At 41.0% G+C, this 22,058-nt stretch overlaps 4 gene segments (V, D, J or C); all 4 read left to right on the plus strand.

Annotated features, from left to right (window-relative positions):
* The first annotated feature begins 621 nt into the window (after positions 1–621).
* Positions 622–2,016, plus strand: LOC133067372 (T cell receptor alpha variable 13-1-like). The segment is given in 2 exon segments: positions 622–732; positions 901–2,016. Coding segments are annotated over 2 exon segments (399 nt in total).
* Positions 2,017–6,055: 4,039 nt separating this feature from the next.
* On the plus strand, positions 6,056–7,416 carry LOC133067011 (T cell receptor alpha variable 14/delta variable 4-like). The segment is given in 2 exon segments: positions 6,056–6,249; positions 6,980–7,416. Coding segments are annotated over 2 exon segments (486 nt in total).
* Positions 7,417–14,604: 7,188 nt separating this feature from the next.
* LOC133067373 (T cell receptor alpha variable 9-2-like) lies at positions 14,605–15,899 on the plus strand. The segment is given in 2 exon segments: positions 14,605–14,727; positions 14,851–15,899. Coding segments are annotated over 2 exon segments (381 nt in total).
* Positions 15,900–20,156: 4,257 nt separating this feature from the next.
* Positions 20,157–21,002, plus strand: LOC133067012 (T cell receptor alpha variable 22-like). The segment is given in 2 exon segments: positions 20,157–20,293; positions 20,488–21,002. Coding segments are annotated over 2 exon segments (567 nt in total).
* Positions 21,003–22,058: the final 1,056 nt, after the last annotated feature.

A 22,058-nucleotide genomic window follows, 5' to 3' on the forward strand; every position in this document is an offset into this window, starting at 1 on the left:
GGCAAGACCAGCTTAGAGGAACACAATCTAAGATAATAGGCATTTGGGATATCAAATGATCTTTTTTTTCTCTTATACTCTTCTTTGGCTTACATGTTCCTTTTAGAAAGATTTTTCTCCCCGTAATAGACATAAGAGCATGGTATACAGGCTGAAAAGGAAAGTTTTATATTTTTATGTTTAAGAGTGAATCTTGGTGCTTTTCTAATTTCAAAACTAATATCAGGCCCATCATTGGATAAAGAGCGACAGCATCTACCTCCTTCTAACTTACTAAAAATGACTCAGTTGTGTGCAGAGGTGTAAATCTTGATCTCTACATTCTTACTGTGCATTTAAATTTTCAATCTAAAACATAATTTGCTTGGTCTTTGCTGTTTTTATGCATCAGAGTCCCTCATAGGCACAGGTATGAGAAGGACATTTAACCAGAGAGTTCAGTAGTTGGAGATGTAACCACCAGAGGGTGGTGCACCTCTGCTGATCAGAACATGAGGAGGGTTCCTTTGAGTGGATTCTGAATGGATAGGTAGGCTTGCGGCCGAAGCAGAGCCTTTTTCTTATTGGCTGGGTAGACAGTGAAAGAAACCACTAGAGAAAAGAAGGGATCACTTGGTAACAGAAGCAGCTCTCCTGGCCAGAGACTGCCGGTCCACAATTGATCCTAAATGGGAAAAACAATGAAGACACCCATTGGAGCTTTAATCACATTCTTGTGGCTGCAGCTGGATGGTGAGTTGAGGGTTTAAGGGAAATACAGTGTATTGGTAGATATTCATTAGACACTGAGACTGACTTTATTCAGGTTTCTTCTAGTTATTGTAGAAAAAGAAAAGTAAACTCTAGAGCTCAATAATCTAGCAGTCCTTCTCCTTTCTCTGACTTCTGCTTTCTCCATAGGTGTCAGCCTGGGAAATGAGGTGGAGCAGGGTCCTTCTACCCTGAGTGTCCAGGAGGGAAACAGCTCTGTTATCACCTGTACTTATAGAGACACAGCTTCAGACTACTTCCCTTGGTATAAACAAGAACCTGGGAAAGGTCCCCAGCTCCTTATAGCTATTCTTTCAAATCAGGGCAAAGAAGAAGACCAGAGACTGACTGTTTTACTGAATAAGACAGCCAAACGTCTCTCCCTGCACATCGCAACCACTGAAGCTGGAGACTCAGCTGTCTACTTCTGTGCAGCAAGGACACAGTGCTTCCCAGGCATCTTCTGTCTGTACTCAAACCTGTGACTGGGGCAGCCCCTTTCCTTTGGTGCAACCTTCAAATATGACAAATGTTATATTGTTTGTCTGCAGGTGGAAACTGATGTGCTAGTCATAAAAAGCATGTGAAAGAAAGTGAAAGTCACTCAGTTGTGTCCAACTCTTTGCTACGCCATGGATATAGTCCATGGAGTTCTCCAGGCCAGAATACTGGAATGAGTAGCCTTTCCCTTCTCCAGGGGATCTTCCCCACCCAGGAATCAAACCCAGGTCTCCCAATTGCAGGCAGATTCTTTACCTGCTGAACCACAGGGGAAGCCCAAGAATACTGGAGTGGGTAGTCTATTCCTTCTCCAGGGGATCTTCCCCACCCAGGAATTGAACTGGGGTCTCCAGCATTGCAGGCAGATTCTTTACCCACTGAGCTATCAGGGAAGCCATAAAAAGCATTGGATAAGAATATTAGGCTCAAGGGTAGCTAGAAAGGGTTAGAACATGTTGTTGGATACCTGTTGCTTACTGAATTCTTGAAGAGAGTTAGTAATTTACTGATTTATTTTGAAATTGTAAGACCGACTTTACATTTTGCCATTCTGACTCCTCTTCTACAAATACTCCCCCTGTTATCCATATCACAAGCCTTATTATGGATGGGTTTTTAAAATATTGTGCTTTGAAAACAGCATATTTTTCTGATTATACAAATTATATGCCAAATATAAGAAAATGCTTTATATAATTAATATGATATTGAAAATTCTATGATCACACAATGTTGCTAATATTCAGTTTACTCTTTTTATAAATTCCTATCTTAACTAGTATTTTTTTCCACTTAATATTAAATATTGGACTGAGCATTCCTCATTTCACTGTCTTGTTCCCAAATATCAGCTTTGAAATATCTCTATGAGAAATATTAATAAATTACAAATTTACATTGTTTGACGTCCCTTTTATGTGCATTGACCACTTTCTTATTGAGAAAATGTGATGTGTGTTTTCCTTCAGTGTCCAGTAACAGAATATATTTTTTGTGTATTTGAGGAAAAGTAAGATAGAAAGTGATTTGAAAATGTCATGTTCAAATGATTGCAAATCAAATGGTGTATTTGCTTTCTCCTGTCTGTGGACAATTTACTGCAAACTTAATGGCCTTCTCTTGATGCTAGGAGGCCACTCTGGGTGTTGATAGCCCCCATGTTTCTTCCTTTTCTTAGGGGGATGCTGGCTGCTCACATCTGTCTTGTTTCCTCCAGGCCAGCAGGGTGGGGCCGCCACTGCCCATGCTCACGAGGCATCTGCAGAGCCTCACTCTGGCTGCTCTTTGAGTCCTGGGAGCAGTGACAGGGAGGGGTGGTGTTTGAGTCAGACGTTGTGTGATGGCTGATACCCCTGGACCACTTTTGATGATTGGCAGGCAAGGCATCCCTGGTGACTGGTGGGCAGTCCTGAGAGAGCCAGTGCCCTGGCAGTAGGAAACTTGTCCACTTTACTGCCCTCCTGGAGACCTGGCTGCCGTTCCCAGGGGCTCCCCACTCCCCACCTGAGCAGCACACCTAAGTGTTCTGGGTGAGGAGAGAAAGGGGCGAGTCTTCTCTGTAGATTCTCCCAAAGCTGGAGAGCAGATGCTCACTCACAGGCCCTCACTTTCCTCTGTGGAGAAATCGCAGGTCAAAATGTTTCTCCTGGAGCCCAGCTGTGTACTGTGAGGGGAGGGGTGATGAAGGAAAGGAAATTGTTCCCCTAACCCTCTGCAGTGTGTCTGACGTCAGACGGTATGCTGGAACTTCTCTGCTGGATTTCTGGACTTCTCAAAGCTCCCTTGGAATATGACTGTGAAAATTGGCGTTTTTGGCGGGGTGAAAAGATGGTAGAAGATTCCTATTTTGCTATTTTGAATTCAGTATTTGAAATCTTAACTCCTAAGTAATTACATAGAATAATGGACTATTTTTTACTTGTATTTCTGTTTATTTTGAATTTCAATCCACTGTGGAGATCATGTAGCCATCACGAGATCCTGACACAGAACAGCTCCGCTGCTCCCCAGAACGCCCCGTGCTCCCCTTTTGTGAAGACAAACCGCCCGATTCCTGCGCTGTGCTGTGCTTAGTCACTCAGCTGTGTCCGACTCCTCTCGACCCCACAGACCGTAGCCCGCCCAGGCTACTCTGTCCACGGGGATTCTCCAGGCAAGAATATTGAAGAGGGTTGTCATGCCCTCCTAAAGGGGATCTTTCCAACCTAGGGATCAAACTCAGTTTTCCCACATTGTAGGCAGATTCTTTATTGACTGAACTACCAGGGAAGCCCATGAATACTGGAGTGGGTAGCCTATCCCTTCTCCAGGGCATCTTCCCAACCCAGGAATTGAACTGTGGTCTCCTGCATTGCAGGCAGATTCTTTACCAGCTGAGCTACAAGGGAAGCACCCCCCTCCCCCCCGCCCATACCGAACTCATTTCAAAAATTTAAAAAAATGTAAATTCAGAGTTTGATGTGAGACTGTCCAAAGAATTGTTCCAGGTATGGATGTACTTTGAGTAACAGAATACAATCATGAGATCCTTTAATTGAGAAGTTTAAAAGACTTAAATAATATGAGGAGAAATTAATGATACTTCATATTTAGTCAACCAGTTGTTAGAAAAAAGTTGGGTGTTTTTAAATTAGAGAACAATTCCTACTGTATGTAGTTCCATTAAACTTAATGGAGATTCCACTGCAAGATTTAAAGATGCTTCAAACAATTTCTCTGAGGCTGTCATTACTGTGACAGGAAGATGTGAAGTGAACAGTGAAGTGAAAGTCACTCAGTCCTGTCTGACTCTTTGCAACCCCGTGGACTATACTGTCCATGGATTTCTCCAGGCCAGAATACTGGAGTGGGTAACCTTTCCCTTCTCCAGGGGATCTTCCCAACCCAGGGATTGAATCCAGGTCTCCCACATCGCAGGCAGGTTCTTTACCAGCTGAGCCACAGGGGAAGCCCAAGAATACTGGAGTGGGTAGTCTATCCCTTCTATAGTGGATCTTCCCAACCCAGGAATCTAACTGGGGTCTCCTGCATTGCAGGTGGATTCTTTACCAACTGAGCTATCAGGGGAAGATAAGTTTTGGCTAATGTATCAAGAAATAGGCTGTGATAGGCAGTGGGTCTTTGTTGTTTGCCATGGTGTTGAGTCATATCCCTAGGCATGGCTTTCCTGTTATATTCATACACAAACAAAGATTTATTACAGACAGGAAGTGGTTAGGGCTGTGGTAGCACAGGTGTAGGGTTGGGGGTGGAATCAGTGGTGATCTAATGGTTAGCTGTCTTATGGAGGTATATGAGATCACCTGCTATGTATTTCCTTTAGAGATGGGCATATAGGATATATAACAGTTTGGTACGGCTTGTTTATGGTCCCAGTTGAGTTAATGGGATGAATATAAGTTCAAAGGCTTGATAATCTAATGACAAAACTAAGGTATCTAATCTGGCTTTCATGAATAGATCTGGACTGTCAAAATTAGTAGAGAATAAAAGGGGATTTCTGTGACAGGAGTCAATCTCTGCAACCTCAGCCTAAACTCCTTAGCAAAAGGTGATAAGACTTTCCTGCTTTGGCCCCAAGATGAGCAACTGAAAACATTGATAGTGAGGAGAATCATTATTGTAACAATAGGCAGAAAGTGAAGAGGAACTAAAAAGCCTCTTGATGAAAATGAAAGAGGAGTGTGAAAAAGTTGGCTTAAAGCTCAACATTCAGAAAACTAAGATTATGGCATCTGGTCCCATCACTTCATGGGAAATACATGGGGAAACAGTGGAAACAGTGGCTGGCTTTATTTTTGAGAGCTCCAAAGTCACTGCAGATGGTGATTGCAGCCATGAAATTAAAAGATGCTTACTGCTTGGAAGGAAAGTTGTGACCAACCTAGATAGCATTTTATAAAGCAGAGACATTACTTTGCCAACAAAGGTCTGTCTAGTCAAGGCTATGGTTTTTCCAGTGGTCATGTGTGGATGTGAGAGTTGGACTATGAAGAAAACTCAGCACTGAGAAATTGATGCTTTTGAACTGTGGTGTTGGAGAAGACTCTTGAGAGTCCCTTGGACTGCAAGGAGATCCAACCAGTCCATCCTAAAGGAGATCAGTCCTGGCTGTTCATTGGAAGGACTGATGTTGAAGCTGAAACTCCAATACTTTGGCCACCTCATGCAAAGAGTTGACTCATTGGAAAAGACTCTGATGCTGGGAGGGAATGGGGGCAGGAGGAGAAGGGGACAAGAGAGGATGAGATGGCTGGATAGTATCACCGACTCAATACATGAGTTTGAGTAAACTCCGGGAGTTGGTGATGGACAGGCAGGCCTGGCATGCTGCGATTCATGGGGACACAAAGAGTTGGAAACAACTGAGCGACTGAACTGAACTGAACTGAACTGAGGCAGAATAGAAGGGCTAAAGTGCTTTGCCTTCTTACCATAAAGTGATTTATTTCTACTTTAGGTGGAAGAACAGAACACAGGTGTGAGGATGCATAATTAGTGTGTCTTATATTATTTCCATAATATATTACAGATAATAGTTTTAAATAAGAGCTGCTCACTCATTTCCTTCACAGAAGCAATGACCCAACACAGCATTGTGTGTGTTTGTATGGAGGGGGGGTCTTCCTTGCAATATCAAATTTAACTTGTGTTTATTTTAAGATGTAATTGCTATCAGTCGAAGAGCTGGTTAATACAAAAGGAAGTTTGGGGTGAATAGGACTCTCATCTTGTTTATAGAGAAGTTGATGTAACCCACATCAACTTGCTACTCAACTAACTGCATCAACTTGCTACTCAACTTGCTACATCAACTAACCCCTATTTCCTGTTGTGGGGCAGCAGCAGCTCATACCCAGCAGTTCTTCCCTCACCCTGTTAACCTCACCTCACCTTGCAAAGCCTTGACACTGAAGAAGATATTTTCCTTCTAGTGGAAGAGTTGAAACATGCTTCTCTCCAGCCTTCTGAAGGTGGTCGTGGCTTCACTGTGTTTCGGTAAGGATGGTCCCAGTGGGATTGTGCCTCTTCTGTGACCTAAGGATCAAGGGAACAGGCAGTCTTAAGGGTACCCTGGGAAGGAAGTCTAGCTGAGTGTAAAGTAGAATTTCTTTATTCTACACGACTTATTCCTCAATCTCTGTTGTTTTTGTTCAGTAGCTAATTTGTGTCTCACTCTTTGCAACCCCATGGACTGCAGAACGCCAGGTTCCCCTGTTCCTCTCTATCTCCCAGAATTTCCTCAAATTCACATCCATTGAGTCAGTGATACTATCTACTCATCCCATCTTCTGCTGCACTCTTCTTTTCTCTTCAATCTTTCCCACCATCAGGGTCTTTTCCAATATGTCCGCTCTTTGCCTCAGGTGACCAAAGTATTGGAGCTTCAGCTTCAGCACCAGTCCTTTCAGTGAATATTCAGGGTCGATTTCCTTTAGGATTGACTAGTTTGATCTCCTTGCAGTCCAAGAGACTCCCAAGAGTCTGCTCCAGCTCCACAATTTGAAAGCATCAATTCTTGAGCACTCAGCCTCCTTTCTGGTCCAACTCTCACATCCAAACATGACTATTGGAAAACCCATAGCTTTGACTATACAGATCTTTACTGGCAAAGTGATGTCTCTGTTTTTTAATACACTGTCTAGGTTATTCATAGCTTTCCTTCCAAGGACCAAGTGCTTTTTAATTTCATGGCTGCCGTCTACTTCTATCTGTTTTTTCCCTCTAGGATCCAGTATTGCCCAGAAAGTAACTCAGGACCAACCACCAATGTCAGTGCAGGAGAAAGAAACTGTGACCCTGGATTGCACATATGACACCAGTGTTACAACTTACAGTCTGTTCTGGTACAAGCAATACAGCAGTGGGGCGATGACCTTCCTCATTCGCCAGGACTCTCATAACAAGCAAAATGCCACAAAAGGCCGCTACTCACTGAATTTCCAGAAGGCAAGCAAATTCATCAAACTTACCATCTCAGCTTCACAGCTGGAGGACTCTGCAGTGTATTTCTGTGCACTGAGGGAGCCCACAGTGAGAGGCGTGCAGGAGGGACCTGCACCAAAACCCAGAGTTCTAATGATACACCCACCTGCGGTAGGGACCAGGGTAGGGAATTGCCTTCACAGACAGGAAGTGGTTAGGACTGCGGCAGCACAGGTGTAGGTTTAGTGGGGAAACACTCCCTCTAAGAAAGTATTTCTCTAGGTTCATAGACCATGTCTAGAGCTATCACTCATCAAAAACATTCTTATCCCTGAAAATTTGGATTTAAATTTCTTATCAAAGACAAATAAAACCACCAAAATCTTTACCGTATGGTGATTAGATAAAACTAGAAGAATTGACTAAGGAAATTCAAAAATGTCAGAATTAAAAATCAGTTTAAAATATGTGTGAATTATTGGTCTTTCAGATCAGTTCAGTTCAGTTCAAGTTGCTCACCCGTGTCCGACTCTTTGCGACCCCACAGACTGCAGCACACCAAGCTTCGCTGTCTATCACCAACTCCCGGAGTCTACTCAAACTCATGTCCATTGAGTTGGTGATGCCATCCAGCCATCTCATCTTCTGTTGTCCCCTTCTTCTCCCACCTTCTGTCTTTCCCAGAATCGGGGTCTTTTCCAATGAGTCAATTCTTCACATCAGGTGGCCAAAGTATTAGAGTTTCAGCTTCAACATCAGTCCTTCCAGTGAATATTCAGGACCGATTTCCTTTAGGATGGACTGGTTGGATCTCTTTGCAGTCCAAGAGACCCTCAAGAGTCTTCTCCAAAACCACTGTTCAAAAGCATCAATTCTTCGGCACTCAGCTTTCTTTATAATCCAACCCTCACATCCATACATGACTGCTGGAAAAACCATAGCCTTGACTAATGGACCTTTGTTGGCAGAGTATTGTCTCTGCTTTTTAATATGCTGTCTAGGTTGGTAGTAACTTTTCTTCCAAGGAGTAAGTGTCCTTTAGTTTCATGGCTGCAGTCACCATCTGTAGTGGTTTTGGAGCCCCCCAAAATGAAGTCTGTCACTGTTTCCACTGTTGCCCCATCTATTTGCCATGAAGTAATGGGACCAGATGCCATGATCTTAGTTTTCTGAATGTTGAGCTTTAAGCCAACTTTTTCACTCTCTTCTTTCACTTTCATTGAGAGGCTCTTTAGTTCTTCACTTTCTGCCATAAGGGTGATGTCATCTGGGTATCTGAGGTTATTGATATTTCTCCCAGCAATCTTGATTCCAGCTTGTGCTTCATCCAGCCCAGCATTTCTCATGATGTACTCTGCATATAAGTTAAATAAGCAGGGTGACAATATATAGCCTTGACGTACTCCTTTCCCGATTTGGAACCAGTCTGTTGTTCCATGTCCAGCTCTAACTGCTGCTTCCTGACCTGCAAACAGATTTCTCAAGAGGTGGGTCAGGTGGTCTGGTATTCCCATCTCTTTAAGAATTTTCCACAGATCAATTTGTTCAATAAATATTTATTATATTTATATTATATTACAAACATTACTTGGAATGAGGAAGGTGGTGAAATCTCTCTGTGGTAGTCCTCTTTTTGAATATTTGTTTGAACACAGTTTTATACCATTTAATGAATAAATTTATTTTAGATTTATTAGTGGAATCAATGTACTCTCATTTACTTTCTAAAATGTTTAGTATGTCACAAACTTTGTGCTAATACTCATTCTGCATTATTAACACCTCTAGCATGAAATAGCTCAATTTCTATAATATAGTTTAACTGCCTCCCATCAATCTTATTCACAAAGTGATTAATAATTAGCTGCTCTTAGAAGGACATTGTGAAGGAGAAGAGTATGAATTGTCTTCTTTCTCTGCTCTTGCTCTTTGCTGTACCACTCTTCAAAAAGCATTTTTACCATCATGTGACTGATTTTGCAACCCTCTAGGCCCTGTTTTTCAATCAGTGTTAACACAATCCAAAATACTCCTTGTCTCCAATTTCCTCCTACCTCTAACCTCATTTTCTCAGCGCCTTAAAATCTGAAGGGTAATGAATGATTGATAAGTGGTCTTGTATTATAACTCCCTCTTATATTTTCATTTAGAAGCAGATGTGTAAAGTAGAATTCTCAAAATACTCCCTTAAATTTTTTTTAAATTAAATTTTTATCATTTTGATATTCATTTTTACTATTTTAAGTGTTCAATCCAGTGATACTAAGTACACTTGCATTGTTGTTCAGCAAACACCATCCATATCTAGTACTCTTTGCATCTTGAAATATTGAAAATTTATACTCATTAAAGACAAACTCCTCAGCACTTGCCTAGTAGTCCAGTGATTAAGACTACATGCTTACAATGCAGAGGACACAGGTTTGATCCCTAGTCAGGGAACTGATATTCCCCATGCCTCAATGTGCAGCAAAAAAATGTAAATTAAAAAAAAAAAAAGACTAACTCCTCATTCCTTTGTCCCTCCAACCATGGCCACTGCTGTTCTACTTTCTCTTTCTATGATTTTGACTACTTTAGATAACTCATATAAGTCAAATTACAAAATATTGGTCATTTTGTGACATTTCTTTTATTATAATGTCCTCAAATTTCGTTCATGTTGTAGATTTTTTTATACCTTTCTAAGCTTGAGTAATATTCCATTGCACACATATACTTTTTGTCTACTCATTCATCTGTTGATGAACATTTGGGTTCCTTCCATCTTTTGGTAGAAACGTGGATATATGAATATGTCAGTATTTGGGGTATATATCCAAATTATTTCAAGTGTTTTGAATGTAATATAATCAGAAGTAGAATTACTGGATCACATGGCAGTACAGTTTTTAAATTTTTGAGAAACGTTTATCCTGGTCAGTCTGAAAAACTATGCTCTAGACTACTTTATCACATGCCAATTTAAAGGAAAAGAGAAATAGAGTGACCAGTAGTCATGAATGAGGTTTCAGAATTCTAGTGGTTTACGGAAACCTAGAAGAGTTTGGTGCACTGGTATGGAGCACGGCTGCTCAGGTGCCTTGTAAGTAGGAGTCTGAAGGGGATGGTCAAGGCACTACCTGGTGGCCATCTCCTGCATTGCAGCTTGAATTTTTTTTTTTTTTTTTTTTTAATTTTGTATTATATTGGAGTATAGCTGATTAACAATGTTGTGATAGTTTCAGGGGCACAGCAAAAGAATTCAGCCATACAGGTACTTGTATCCATTCTCCCCCAAGCTCCCATCCCATCCAAGCTGCCACCTGACAGTAGGCAGAGTTTCCTGTGCTAGACATTAGGGCCTTGTTGGTTATCCATTTTAAATAGAGCAGTGTGTACATGTCCATCCCAAACTCCCTAACTATCTCTCCCCCTATCCTTCCCCTTTGGCAACCATTAGTTCGTTCTCCATGGCTGTGAGTCTGTTTCTGTTTTGTAAACAAGTTCATGAGTATTCTTTATATTTCTTTCCTCTTTTGGCGAAAGAACCAAATCTATAACTATTTAATTAGTTCAATTTGCATAAGTAAAGAACCTATTAAAAGACTGTCTTAAAATATTTCAAAGATTCGAGAAGTAATTTTGCTGCCCTCTCTCTCTCAAAATTTCTCTGAATAGTATCTATAGGGGAAAAAAGGAAAGAGATTTTTGCTATTAGACAGGTCTGTGTTCAAAACTTTTAACTCTAAAATTAAGTTTCTAGATAGCTTTGTTTTACTATTTGTAAAGTGATAGAGTGATATCTTCTTTAATATTTTGTTGTGACAATTTATTAGTAATGTATCCACAGAGATTAACAAATCACAGATGATTACTGACAGAAACCTCTATAGCTACAGAAAAAGCATTGGACAAAACTCGGTGTCTATTCTTGATTAAAAACTCCAGCAAATTAGGACTTAAGGGAATTCATTAACTTAATAAAGGTCCTCTACAAAATAATCTACATCAAATACACTTGATGGCGAAAGACTGAATGCTTTCCTTCAAATTTCAGGAATAAGGGAACAATTTTGACTGGCATCACTTGTACTGAATATCAGACTAAGGGTCTTAGCCAGTGCAATAAGGCAGGAGAAAGAAACAAAAATCATACAGTTTGGAAAAGAAGAAGTGAATCTACCTTTCGTCACAGACAGCATAATTATCTGAGTGTCAAATCCAAGGGAATTTGCAAAAAAGTTACTAGAAAAAAAGGAAAGTTAAACAAAGTCAAATATATACCTAACATAGGCTCCAGTCATTCCACTCCTGGATATTGACCCCAGAGAAATGAAAGTATGACTATAAAAAATCTTATTCGCACATGTTCACAGCAGCTTTATTTGTAACAGCCACAAACTAGGACTAACCTAAATGTCCATCAGTAGGTGAATAGATAAACGTATCTATAGATAAGTCATATCCATATAGTGGAATACTACTCAGCAATACAAAGGAATGAAACATGATTATAATAGCCATGGAAGAATCTTAAAATAATTATGCTGAATGAAAGAAGCTATCAAAGACACATATCATACCATTTACTTGAAATTACTGAATATGCAAGCTATTTTATGAGAGAAATGTTGCTTGAAAATGGGAGTAGGAAGTGAAGAGAGGGCTGAGAGGACTAAAAAGAGACAAGAGGAAACTTTTGGGGTGATGCATTGTTCATTATCTTGATTGTGGTGATTGTTTCACAAGTATATACAAGTGTCAATCTTATTAAGTTAAGGAGGTACAATTTATTTTAAAGAGAACTATGCATTAATAAAGCCATTAAAATCCAAATACAGCAAATACTTTTCTTCAGTGTTGTACAAGTCTTCTTTTATGACCCCGAAAAGCAAAAATACTTCTCCTGTATGTACTCATTGGCCTTAAACTGTGTTTTTTTAAAGTAGAGAGAACAACTATCTGCCTCCATATGCTATACATTTATTTTCAGTCCTACATCATTGCAGCCTATTTTGCATTCTTTCTATATACCAGAATTGCCAGCAGATTCTTTACCATCTGAGCCACCAGGGAAACGCACCTACCAGAACAGAAGTTTGTAACTCATTTTCCAGAATTTCTTTCTGGCATATTTTTGAGGCAGTTTCTCCCTATGTGATTTGGAAGGTGGAGAAGAAAGGAAGGAATATGTGAATTCAAGCAGTATCTGAGCCTGGTTTTTTAACTTCAAGTCTGGATTTGGGAAATGATCCATGTGCTGACTCTGACTCATGAAATTCCTTGATGCGAATCTGAGAAGAGTGAACTCCCAGAAACAGAATGGGCTAAGCTTCCATCTGTGTGTTTAGGGATCTATGGTTACAGGCCTTTACAGAAGATGAATGCCTCTTAGAACTTCATCTTGATACTCCTCAGAGGTTTTGTTTTGTAAAATGAATGATCATAAAAAGAGAGCTAAGAAGTGTTTGTTTTTGCTGCTGGTACTCAAAAAGAGAAGTTTTGAGTATGCATGTAGTCCTGGGAACATCCTGTTGCTCCCTGATCTTTGACAACTACCTTGATCTAGGACTTCTGTCCCAAATGAAAACTTGTAAACCAACATCAGACTGGCTGCGACCCAACTTCTTGGGGAGGTTTCAAAACTTACAGATTCATGGGTCTCAACTCTGGATAATGTGATTCATGAAGTTATTGGTGGGCCCAGAATGTGTAATTTTAAGTCATTCACTCATTAATTCTATTTTCAGCTGTCATGTGAATATTGGCTGAGAGGTCTTTAACAATTTGAAAAACTGGGAAAGAAGAGCATCCTAACTCATGCTCTGGGCTTTTGACACAAATCCACACCTTCAGGGTTTCAAACACTGGGGAAAATTATTTGGTTAAAGTCTGGCAACAAAATGTGGCAGACAGAATAGAAAGTATCTTTGAGGCTAGATTTCAACTAAGAATATATAGTAGGATTAGTACTTGTCTGATTTACATAGGCCAACCCTCTTATCTTAGAGTCAAGGAAGAAGTAGGAGAATAAGATATTGATCTTAGATAATTCTACAAGGATTTGATAATTTCAATTATGATATTTCTTTGGTTTTCACAGTTTAATGATTCTGAAATTCAGAATTATTTGACTATTGATAAGACAATGTGACTTTTTCCCTTGAAAAAAATTTATTAGAAAGATAACATTTCTTACAAATGATATTATTTTAGGACTGAGAAAATATTTTATTTCAAGTAGTAGTGATTCCACAATCAAAGACCCTTTATTCATTACTTTTTTTGTGGTAGAGCAAATATTTAGTGAGCATGTAATAAACATCAGTCAGGGTTTCCCTGGTGACTCAATGGTAAAGAATCTGCCTGCCAATGCAGGAGACTCAGGTTTGATCCCTGGGTTGGGAAGATCCCCTGGGGAAGAAAATGGCAACTCCAGTATTCTTGACTGGGAAATCCTATGGACAAAGGAGCCTAGCAGGCTACAGTCCTTAGGGTTGCAAGAGAATCAGACATGACTGATTCAGTGACTAAACAACAAATAATTGTCAGTCACTCTTCTATAAATTGGGGTACAATGCTGAAAAACAGAGATTCACTCAGTAATGACCTAGCTTCTTATTACTTCCTCTGTGAAAGTGAAGTCGCTCAGTCATGTCCCGCTCTTTGCGGCCCCGTGGTCTGTAGCCCACCAGGCTCCTCAGTCCGTGGGATTCTCCAGGCAAGAATACTGGAGTGGGTTGCCAATTTCTTTCTCCAGGGGATCTTCCCAACCCAGGGATGGAACCCAGATCTCCCACATTGCAGGCAGACGCTTTAACCTCTGAGTCACCAGGGAAGGCCTGTAATCAGCCACAAACTCTTCTGACAGTCAGTGAATTATAGGTTGGCCCACAATGGATACATGAGAATATAAAACACTATATTACAGTGCTTAAGAAAATTGATATCTTCTCAGCTACAAAAATACCTGGGGTGTTTTGTTAAAGAACTTCCATGTCAGGTAGTATCCTAAGAACAAAACAGACTTGAGAAATGTTGATAGCTGTTGATCAGATTTCCAAGCTGCACCTAAAGACTGACATGTGCTTCGTGGATAAAGTCAGGGTAACATTTTTCTAATTTAGGGAAGAGACCAGGATACTTGGGCTTCCCTGGTGGCTCAGTCAGTAAAGAGTCTGCCTGCAGTGTGGGGAACCCAGGTTCGATCCCTGGGTAGGGAAGATCCCCTGGAGAAGGAAATGGCAACCCACTCCAGTATTCTTGCCTGGAGAATCCCATGGACAGAGGAGCCTGGCAGGCTACAGTTCACGGAGTCGCAAAGAGTTGGACCCGACTTCACTTTGACTTTCACTTTATTTCATACATGCATCGCATTTCTGTCCCTGTCCACCAGAGGGTGCAGCTTCCTAACACAGACACGTTTCCTGTGTGTCTAAACTTCACTGAAACTAAACCTCATTGTGACTTCACCATTTCTTCACGTTACGAGTCAAGAACGTTCTTCAGGAGACACTCTAGAGATGATTTCTTCTCCAGGATTAGTGACTGTGATACTCTTCCTGCTGGGTAAGCAAAACGCCTGTAAAAATTTGGATCCTTTCTTCTGTTATATCAACAAAACCTTTAAGCATAATTTTATCCCAGAGTTTTATGCCCAAGATCACAGAGAACTCTCTTGTTTTCCCCTAGGACAAACCCGTGGAGACTCAGTGAGCCAGATGGACGGCCAAGTGACCCTTTTGCAAGGGGCTACCTTGACTGTGAACTGTACTTATTCAGCCACTGGGTACCCCACTCTTTTCTGGTATGTCCAGTATCCTGGAGAAGGTCCAGAACTCTTCCTGAAAGCCATGAAGGCTAATGACAAGGAAACCAACAAAGGTTTTGAAGCCACATACAACGCAAAAACCACCTCCTTCCACTTGGAGAAAGCCTCAGTCCAGGAGTCAGACTCAGCTGTGTACTACTGCGCTCTGGGTGACACAGTGACGGGAACTGCAGGGGGAGCTGAGCGCAAACTCTGAGCAGCGATGGGGCCTGGATGCACTGTGGTTCCAACAGAGCCTGTGGTTGTCTGTCTCTTAGTCTCTGGTTGATAGAAAAAACGTACAAATGGCTAAAGCATAAGAATAAGAAGAGAATATTCCCCATACTCAACTCTTTACTAGTAAAACTGAAAACTCTCTGACACCAATAGTTCCTTTTCCAGGGTCAAAGTAATTTCAAGGTAAAAACCACATAATCAATGAAGTGGTGTTTTGCATATTCTTGAAAAATCCTGCTTCCACAAGTTGTTCCAAGTCACCCAGGTGGGTATTACTATACCTCACTATACTTTCAAAGAACCAAAGTGTGGCAGATGAGGTGTTGTCTGCACAATGTCTTCCTTTTTTTTTTTTAATATATTTTTTTCCATTTATTTCTATTAGTAGGAGGCTAATTACTTTACAATATTGCAGTTGTTTTTGCCATACATTGACATGAATCAGCCATAGATTTACATGTGTTCCCCATACTGATCCCCCCTCCCACCTCCCTCCCCATCCCATCCCTCTGGGTCTTCCCAGCACACCAGCCCTGAGCACTTGTCTCATGCATCCAACCTGGGCTGGTGATCTGTTTCATCATTGATAGTATACTTGGTTCAATACTATTCTCTCTGAACATCCCACCCTTGCCTTCTCCCACGGAGTCTAAAAGTCTCTTCTGTACATCTATGTCTGTTTTTCTGTTTTGCATATAGGGTTATTGTTACCATCTTTTTAAATTCCATACATATGCGTTAGCATACTGTATTGGTCTTTATCTTTCTGGCTTACTTCACTCTGTATAATGGGCTCCAGTTTCATCCATCTCATTAGAACTGATTCAAATGAATTCTTTTTAATGGCTGAGTAATATTCCATTGTGTATATGTACCATAGCTTCCTTATCCATTCATTGCTGATGGGCATCTAGGTTGCTTCCATGTCCTGGCTATTATAAACATTGCTGCGATGAACATTGGGGTACACGTGTCTCTTTCAGATCTGGTTTCCTCTGTGTGTATGCCCAGGAGTGGGATTGCTGGGTCATACGGCAGTTCTATTTCCAGTTTTTAAAGGAATCTTCACACTGTTCTCCATAGTGGCTGTACCAGTTTGCATTCCCACCAACAGTGTAAGAGGGTTCCCTTTTCTCCACACCCTCTCCAGCACTTATTGCTTGTAGACTTTTGGATAGCAGCCATTCTGACTGGCGTGTAATGGTACCTCATTGAGGTTTTGATTTGCATTTCTCTGATAATGAGTGATGTTGAGCATCTTTTTATCTCTAACACCATACACAAAAATAAACTCAAAATGGATTAAAGATCTAAATGTAAGACCATAAACTATAAAACTCCTAGAGGAGAACATAGGCAAAACACTCTCCGACATAAATCAAAGCAAGATCCTCTATGACCCACCTCCCAGAATATTGGAAAGAAAAGCAAAATTAAACAAATGGGACCTAATTAAATTTAAAAGCTTTTGCACAACAAAGGAAACTATAAGCAAGGTGAAAAGACAGCCCTCAGATTGGGAGAAAATAATAGCAAATGAAGAAACAGACAAAGGATTAATCTCAAAAATATACAAGCAACTCCTGCAGCTCAATTCCAGAAAAATAAATGACCCAATCAAAAAATGGGCCAAATATCTAAACAGACATTTCTCCAAAGAAGACATACAGATGGCTAACATGCACGATGTCTTCCTGACAGTGCATGGCATGAGAGGTGATAGGAGAGCCACAGCCTCCAAAAATTATCATTCTTAGTAGAGAAAGAAGGGATGAAAGGAGGAGGAACAAAATCTCACATGTAATGAAACAGTGGAAAGAGAGGAAAGGATTTTATTCACATTTATCTCTGTATTCCCCTGGAACTCTAAGAAATTAGAAAGGGTGTACGCCTGAAAATACAGAGAGAACAGAAAAGGAGTTAGCAGCGCAGAGTGCTGTCAGCAGATTTCAGAGGATGAGAAGTGTAAGGAAAAACGAAGACTCGTCTTGTAGAATAGTTGGAGAAGGAACCTAGACCTCACGTGAGACGCATCAGAATGTGTCCTGAGCACCTGTGCAAAGGTTAAGAAAACACGGCAACAATCATCTTTGAGTAATTGAGAAAGACGGTGTTGCCCCGATAAGTGCATATGTGTGAGTGTTGAAGGTTTTGGGGAGCACTAAAACAGGAGGCCCGAGTGAGGTCGTTTGTAAGGAAAGAATAGCCGTGCTCTCCACAATTCTTTACGACAAGCAATGATGACTTTTTAAACAGCATACAGAGAAGGCAACGGCAACCCACTCCAGTCCTCTTGCCTGGAGACTCCTATGGACGGAGGAGCCTGGTAGGCTGCAGTCCATGGGGTCGCAAAGAGTCAGACACGACTGAGTGACTTCACTTTCATGCACTGGAGAAGGAAATGGCAACCCACTCCAGTGTTCTTGCCTGGAGAATCTCAGGGATGGAGGAGCCTGGTAGGCCACCATCTATGGGGTCTCACAGAGCTGGACACGACTGAAGTGACTTAGCAGCAGCAGCAAACTCAGCATAAAAGTGGAAGTTAGTCTTTAATGACCTGAGAACAACACAAAAAAATTCCCCCAAACTTTGTATGTGCTGTGCTGGGCTTAGTCACTTCAGCTGTGTCTGACTCTTTGCAACCCCATGGACTCCTCTGTCCATGGCTTCTCTGTCCATGGGATTCTTCAGGCACGAATACTGGAGTGGGTTGCCATTTCCTTCTCCAGGGGGCCTTCCCAACCCAGGAATCGAACCCAGGTCAGGTAGATTCTTTACTGTATGAGCCACAGGGATGATCAATAATACTGGAGTGGGTAGCCTGTCCCTTCTGGAGGGGAACTTTCCAACCGAGGAATCAAACGGGGGTCTCCTGCATTGCAGGGGGATTCTTTACCAGCTGAGCTACCCAACTTTGTATACTATTAAACTTTCTGACTTTTACTCATTGGTTAGCCTTTCTTTTCTTAAAAATGTTCTGTAATTTTTTTCCCCTTCTTCCCTGTAACCCCTTGCAAACACTGATGTTTTTACTGTCACCATAGTTTTGCTAGGTCCAGAATATCATATACTTGGAATCATATGGTGTATAGCTTTTTCAGATTGGTTTCTTTCACTTGTGTATGTGTGTGCTCAATTGCTTCAGTCCTGTCTGGCTCTTTGCGACCCTATGGACTGTAGCCATAACAATGGCTATGTGACACTTTTAAAGGTTACTTTCCATTTGCAGTTATTACAAAATATTGGCTATATTCTCCCTGTTATAACAATACATCCTTAAGCCTATCTTATTATACCCAGTTGTTTGTATCTCCCACACCCACACCCTTCTATTGGCCCTGCCCCCACTAATAACCACCAGTTTGTTCTCTTTATCTATGAGGCTGCTTTTATTGTTATATTCACTAGTTTATTGTGTTTGTTAGATTTTACACACAGATGATATCATACAGTATTTGTCTTTCTCTGACATATTTCACTTAGCATAATGCCCTCCAAGTCCATCCCTGTTGCTGCAAATGGCAAAATTTTGTTCTTTTTAATAAATTACCGTATTTACAGCACAACTTCTGTAAATAAGGATTTATTTTGAACTAAAGTAAAGAAATGAAAAAAAAAAAGCACAAAATGAAATTTATCAAATTTTTTAAGGGATAAATTCCCATGAAATGACATTTTAAGAATAACAGTTTATTTTTAGTCTCCATTCAATCTAGGCAGTGACTTTTTTTCTGACTACTTTCTTCATCAGGAAGCATGCAGTTAATGGGACCGGGGTTTTGTGATGCTGCAGTTGTTGGTCTGAATGGGTCTTTGTTGATGGTTTCAGCCCACTAGGGGGCACTGTAGGCTTTACAAGACGTGAAGACCTTTTCTGATGATTCCAAAGATGGAACAGTTAAGAGAGGAGCCCAGATAGCATGGGGAACAGTCAAATTATAGACAGCAAAGGTGGGGAGAGGGGAACAGTGTTTGTGTAAAGTTCATCTCAGATGTCAGCTTTGTCATTGTATACAAGCTTTGGAAAGCTGTAGCCCTTACCTCTGTAAATCAATGGTGAGTATGATTCTCTGTGCAGAGGTAGGGAAATAGGGATACTACTGAGCTCTGAGAGAATGGAAGCTCAGCAGAAAACATCTGCATGATCTGTATTCATTTTTAAAATTTTTATGACTGAATTCCCCAAACCCACTGACCCAGAAATTATTCCAATACCCTAGACCTCCTACCTTTTCACTTATTTCCTCGAGAGTAGAAAGAACAAGAATAAAAAGAGGAAAAAAATAAGGAACAAAAATAGAAGGAAAGGAGAAAGACAATATTGAATTTGAGTGTGACCAGATCAGAATCAGCTGTGGGTCAACAGGGAGTCCAAGAGTTGGACAGTAGGAAGGGGAGGTGGAAATTAAGGCAGAGTGAACATTATACGCATGTCCTGTTTTTTAACAACCAAATTCTTATTGGAATCTGTGCAGAGGCTGACTATATATCTTGGTTTCTAAATGATTTCAAGAAATTGTATTTACTTCTGCAATAAACAGTGCATGTATCAGTAGTTTTCCTTGATCAGAATTTTCACATAACCAAATTATCAAAATCTCTGCCAAACTATGCAGTTTGAAATATGGGTTATCCGTCCCTATAATTCCTCAAGGTTCTACATAATCCATCATGACACAATTCTTCTAGAAATATCATCTACCTTTCCTCACACACTATCCCACAATCTTCTCTTATATATAGTCTTTTAAGAAAAAAAAAAATCTTTACAACTTCACATATTGGAAATATTGCTTTTACCTCTCTGCACTGTCCCCCCAAACCTCAAGTTTGGAGAAATTGCTGACCTTACTGCAGTCTCACTAGGCCACTGTGGGTGGAGTTTCCTGTTAAGTGAGCTGACACACCTCAGATGTGATTGGTACTCAGTGATTCTGGTGGAACACACTGACAGTAAGAACAACATTTCTCTGGCCCCAGGACTCTATATCCTTCAGAGTAGGGGCGAAGGCACCTCAGTACCTGGGCAAGGGATCATGAAGAGACAATGGGGAGCCCTGCTGGGGCTTCTGTGGCTCCAGATTTGCTGTGAGTCGGGGTCCTCCCAGAGAGGGGGCTGGGGAGTGTCCACAGCCATCAGTGGGCGGGAGGGGGAGAGCTGGCTGGGGCTCCTAGATGGTCCTTCATCCTCAGGTGCTTCCTGAGAGGGTTTCCTGGTCTGGAAACCCCATCCGTGACCCCTCAGTGACATCACATGTGTTTGTTTTTCTCTTTCCAAGCAGGGGTGAGAGGAATGAAGGTGGAGCAGAGTCCTTCAGTCTTGAGGCTCCAGGAAGGAGCCAACTCTACTCTGAGGTGCAATTTTTCTGACACAGTGAGCAGTGTGCAGTGGTTGCAGCAGAATCCCGGAGGCAGCCTCACCACGCTGTTTTTCATAACTTCAGGGACGAAGCAGAAAGAAAGGCTGAGTTCCACAATGAATTCTAAGGAACGGTATAGCACCCTACACATCGCAGCCTCCCAGCTGGAAGATGCAGCCACCTACCTCTGTGCGGTGGAGGCACAGTGCTCCCTGGTGATCTGCAGCCTGTGCCCAAACTGCAGCTGCCTCAGCCCCACCCCTCCGCAGGGCTACACCGTGCAAGTACCTAGTTACCTCTTTGGGAGTCCAGATTCATACTTCAGCACTTTTTTCTTCCCAAGATCAGATCCTTTAGGACTGTCATTTCACTATTTGTTTTTTTTTTTTTTTTACCCTTCTTCATCCCAGAAATCTCTCGTGGATATAAAGCTCTAATATGGAGCCATTGCCATAACTGATGTAGATGCCAATATTCAATGTCCTGTTAAAACAATGTAGTGCTCCTGACAGATAAAATATAAGCTACATATAAATTTCTCTGATGGAAAATGCTTGAAAAAATATACGGTGATCAACAAACAGAAAGAGATGACTCAATTATTTGGTTAACTGCATGTGTGTGTTCCTTCAAAGTGAAAAGGGAATTAAATGTGTGTAATGCTTTTAAAGTTTGTATTCAGAGTTTTGAGTCCTGGTAATAACAAATATAAGAAGAAAGATTTTTTTATGTGAAGACAAGGCAGGGACTGGAGCACTGTGTCTGAAAGCCAAGAAGCACCAAACACTGGGGGCAGTTGCCACAGGCTGAGAGAAAGGCATGGGAGTTTACAACAGCTTTATTCACAATTACCAACATTTGGGACTAACCAAGATGTCCTTCAACAAGGGGATCCATAAGTAAATTGTGGTACATCCAAACAATAGAATATTATTCAGTGTTAAAAAGAAGTGAGCTAAAAAAAAAAATAAATAAAAAATAAAAAGAAATGGGCTGTCAAGCCTTAACAATGCAGAGTAAACTTAAATGCATGATACTAAGTGAAAGAAGTCAATCTCAAAGGCTGCCTACTATATGATTCCAACTATATGACATTCTGGGAAAGGTAGAATTATAAAGAGAGTAAAAACCAGTGATTGCAAGGACTGAGGGGAGTGGAAGGATGAATGGGCAGAGCACAGAGGATTCTTAGGAGTGAAAATACTCTCTGTGATACTATGATGATGAACACATGCCACTGTACATTTGTGTAAACCCATAGAATGTACAACACCAAGAGTGAATTCTGGTAAACGATAGACTTTGGGCAATTATAATGTGTTAATATGGGCTCATCAGTTGTGAGAAATAGACCAGTCTCATGTGGAAGTTGATAAGAAGAGAGGTTATGCAAGTGTGGGAGAGGGAGGTATATTGGAAAACTCTGCATCTTCTCTTTAATTTTTCTGTGAACCTAAAATGACTGAAAGTCTCAAAAAATTAGATTCAGATAC

The sequence above is a fragment of the Dama dama genome, chromosome 12 (genome assembly GCF_033118175.1).
Source record: "Dama dama isolate Ldn47 chromosome 12, ASM3311817v1, whole genome shotgun sequence".
Classification (NCBI taxonomy): Eukaryota; Metazoa; Chordata; class Mammalia; order Artiodactyla; family Cervidae; genus Dama; species Dama dama.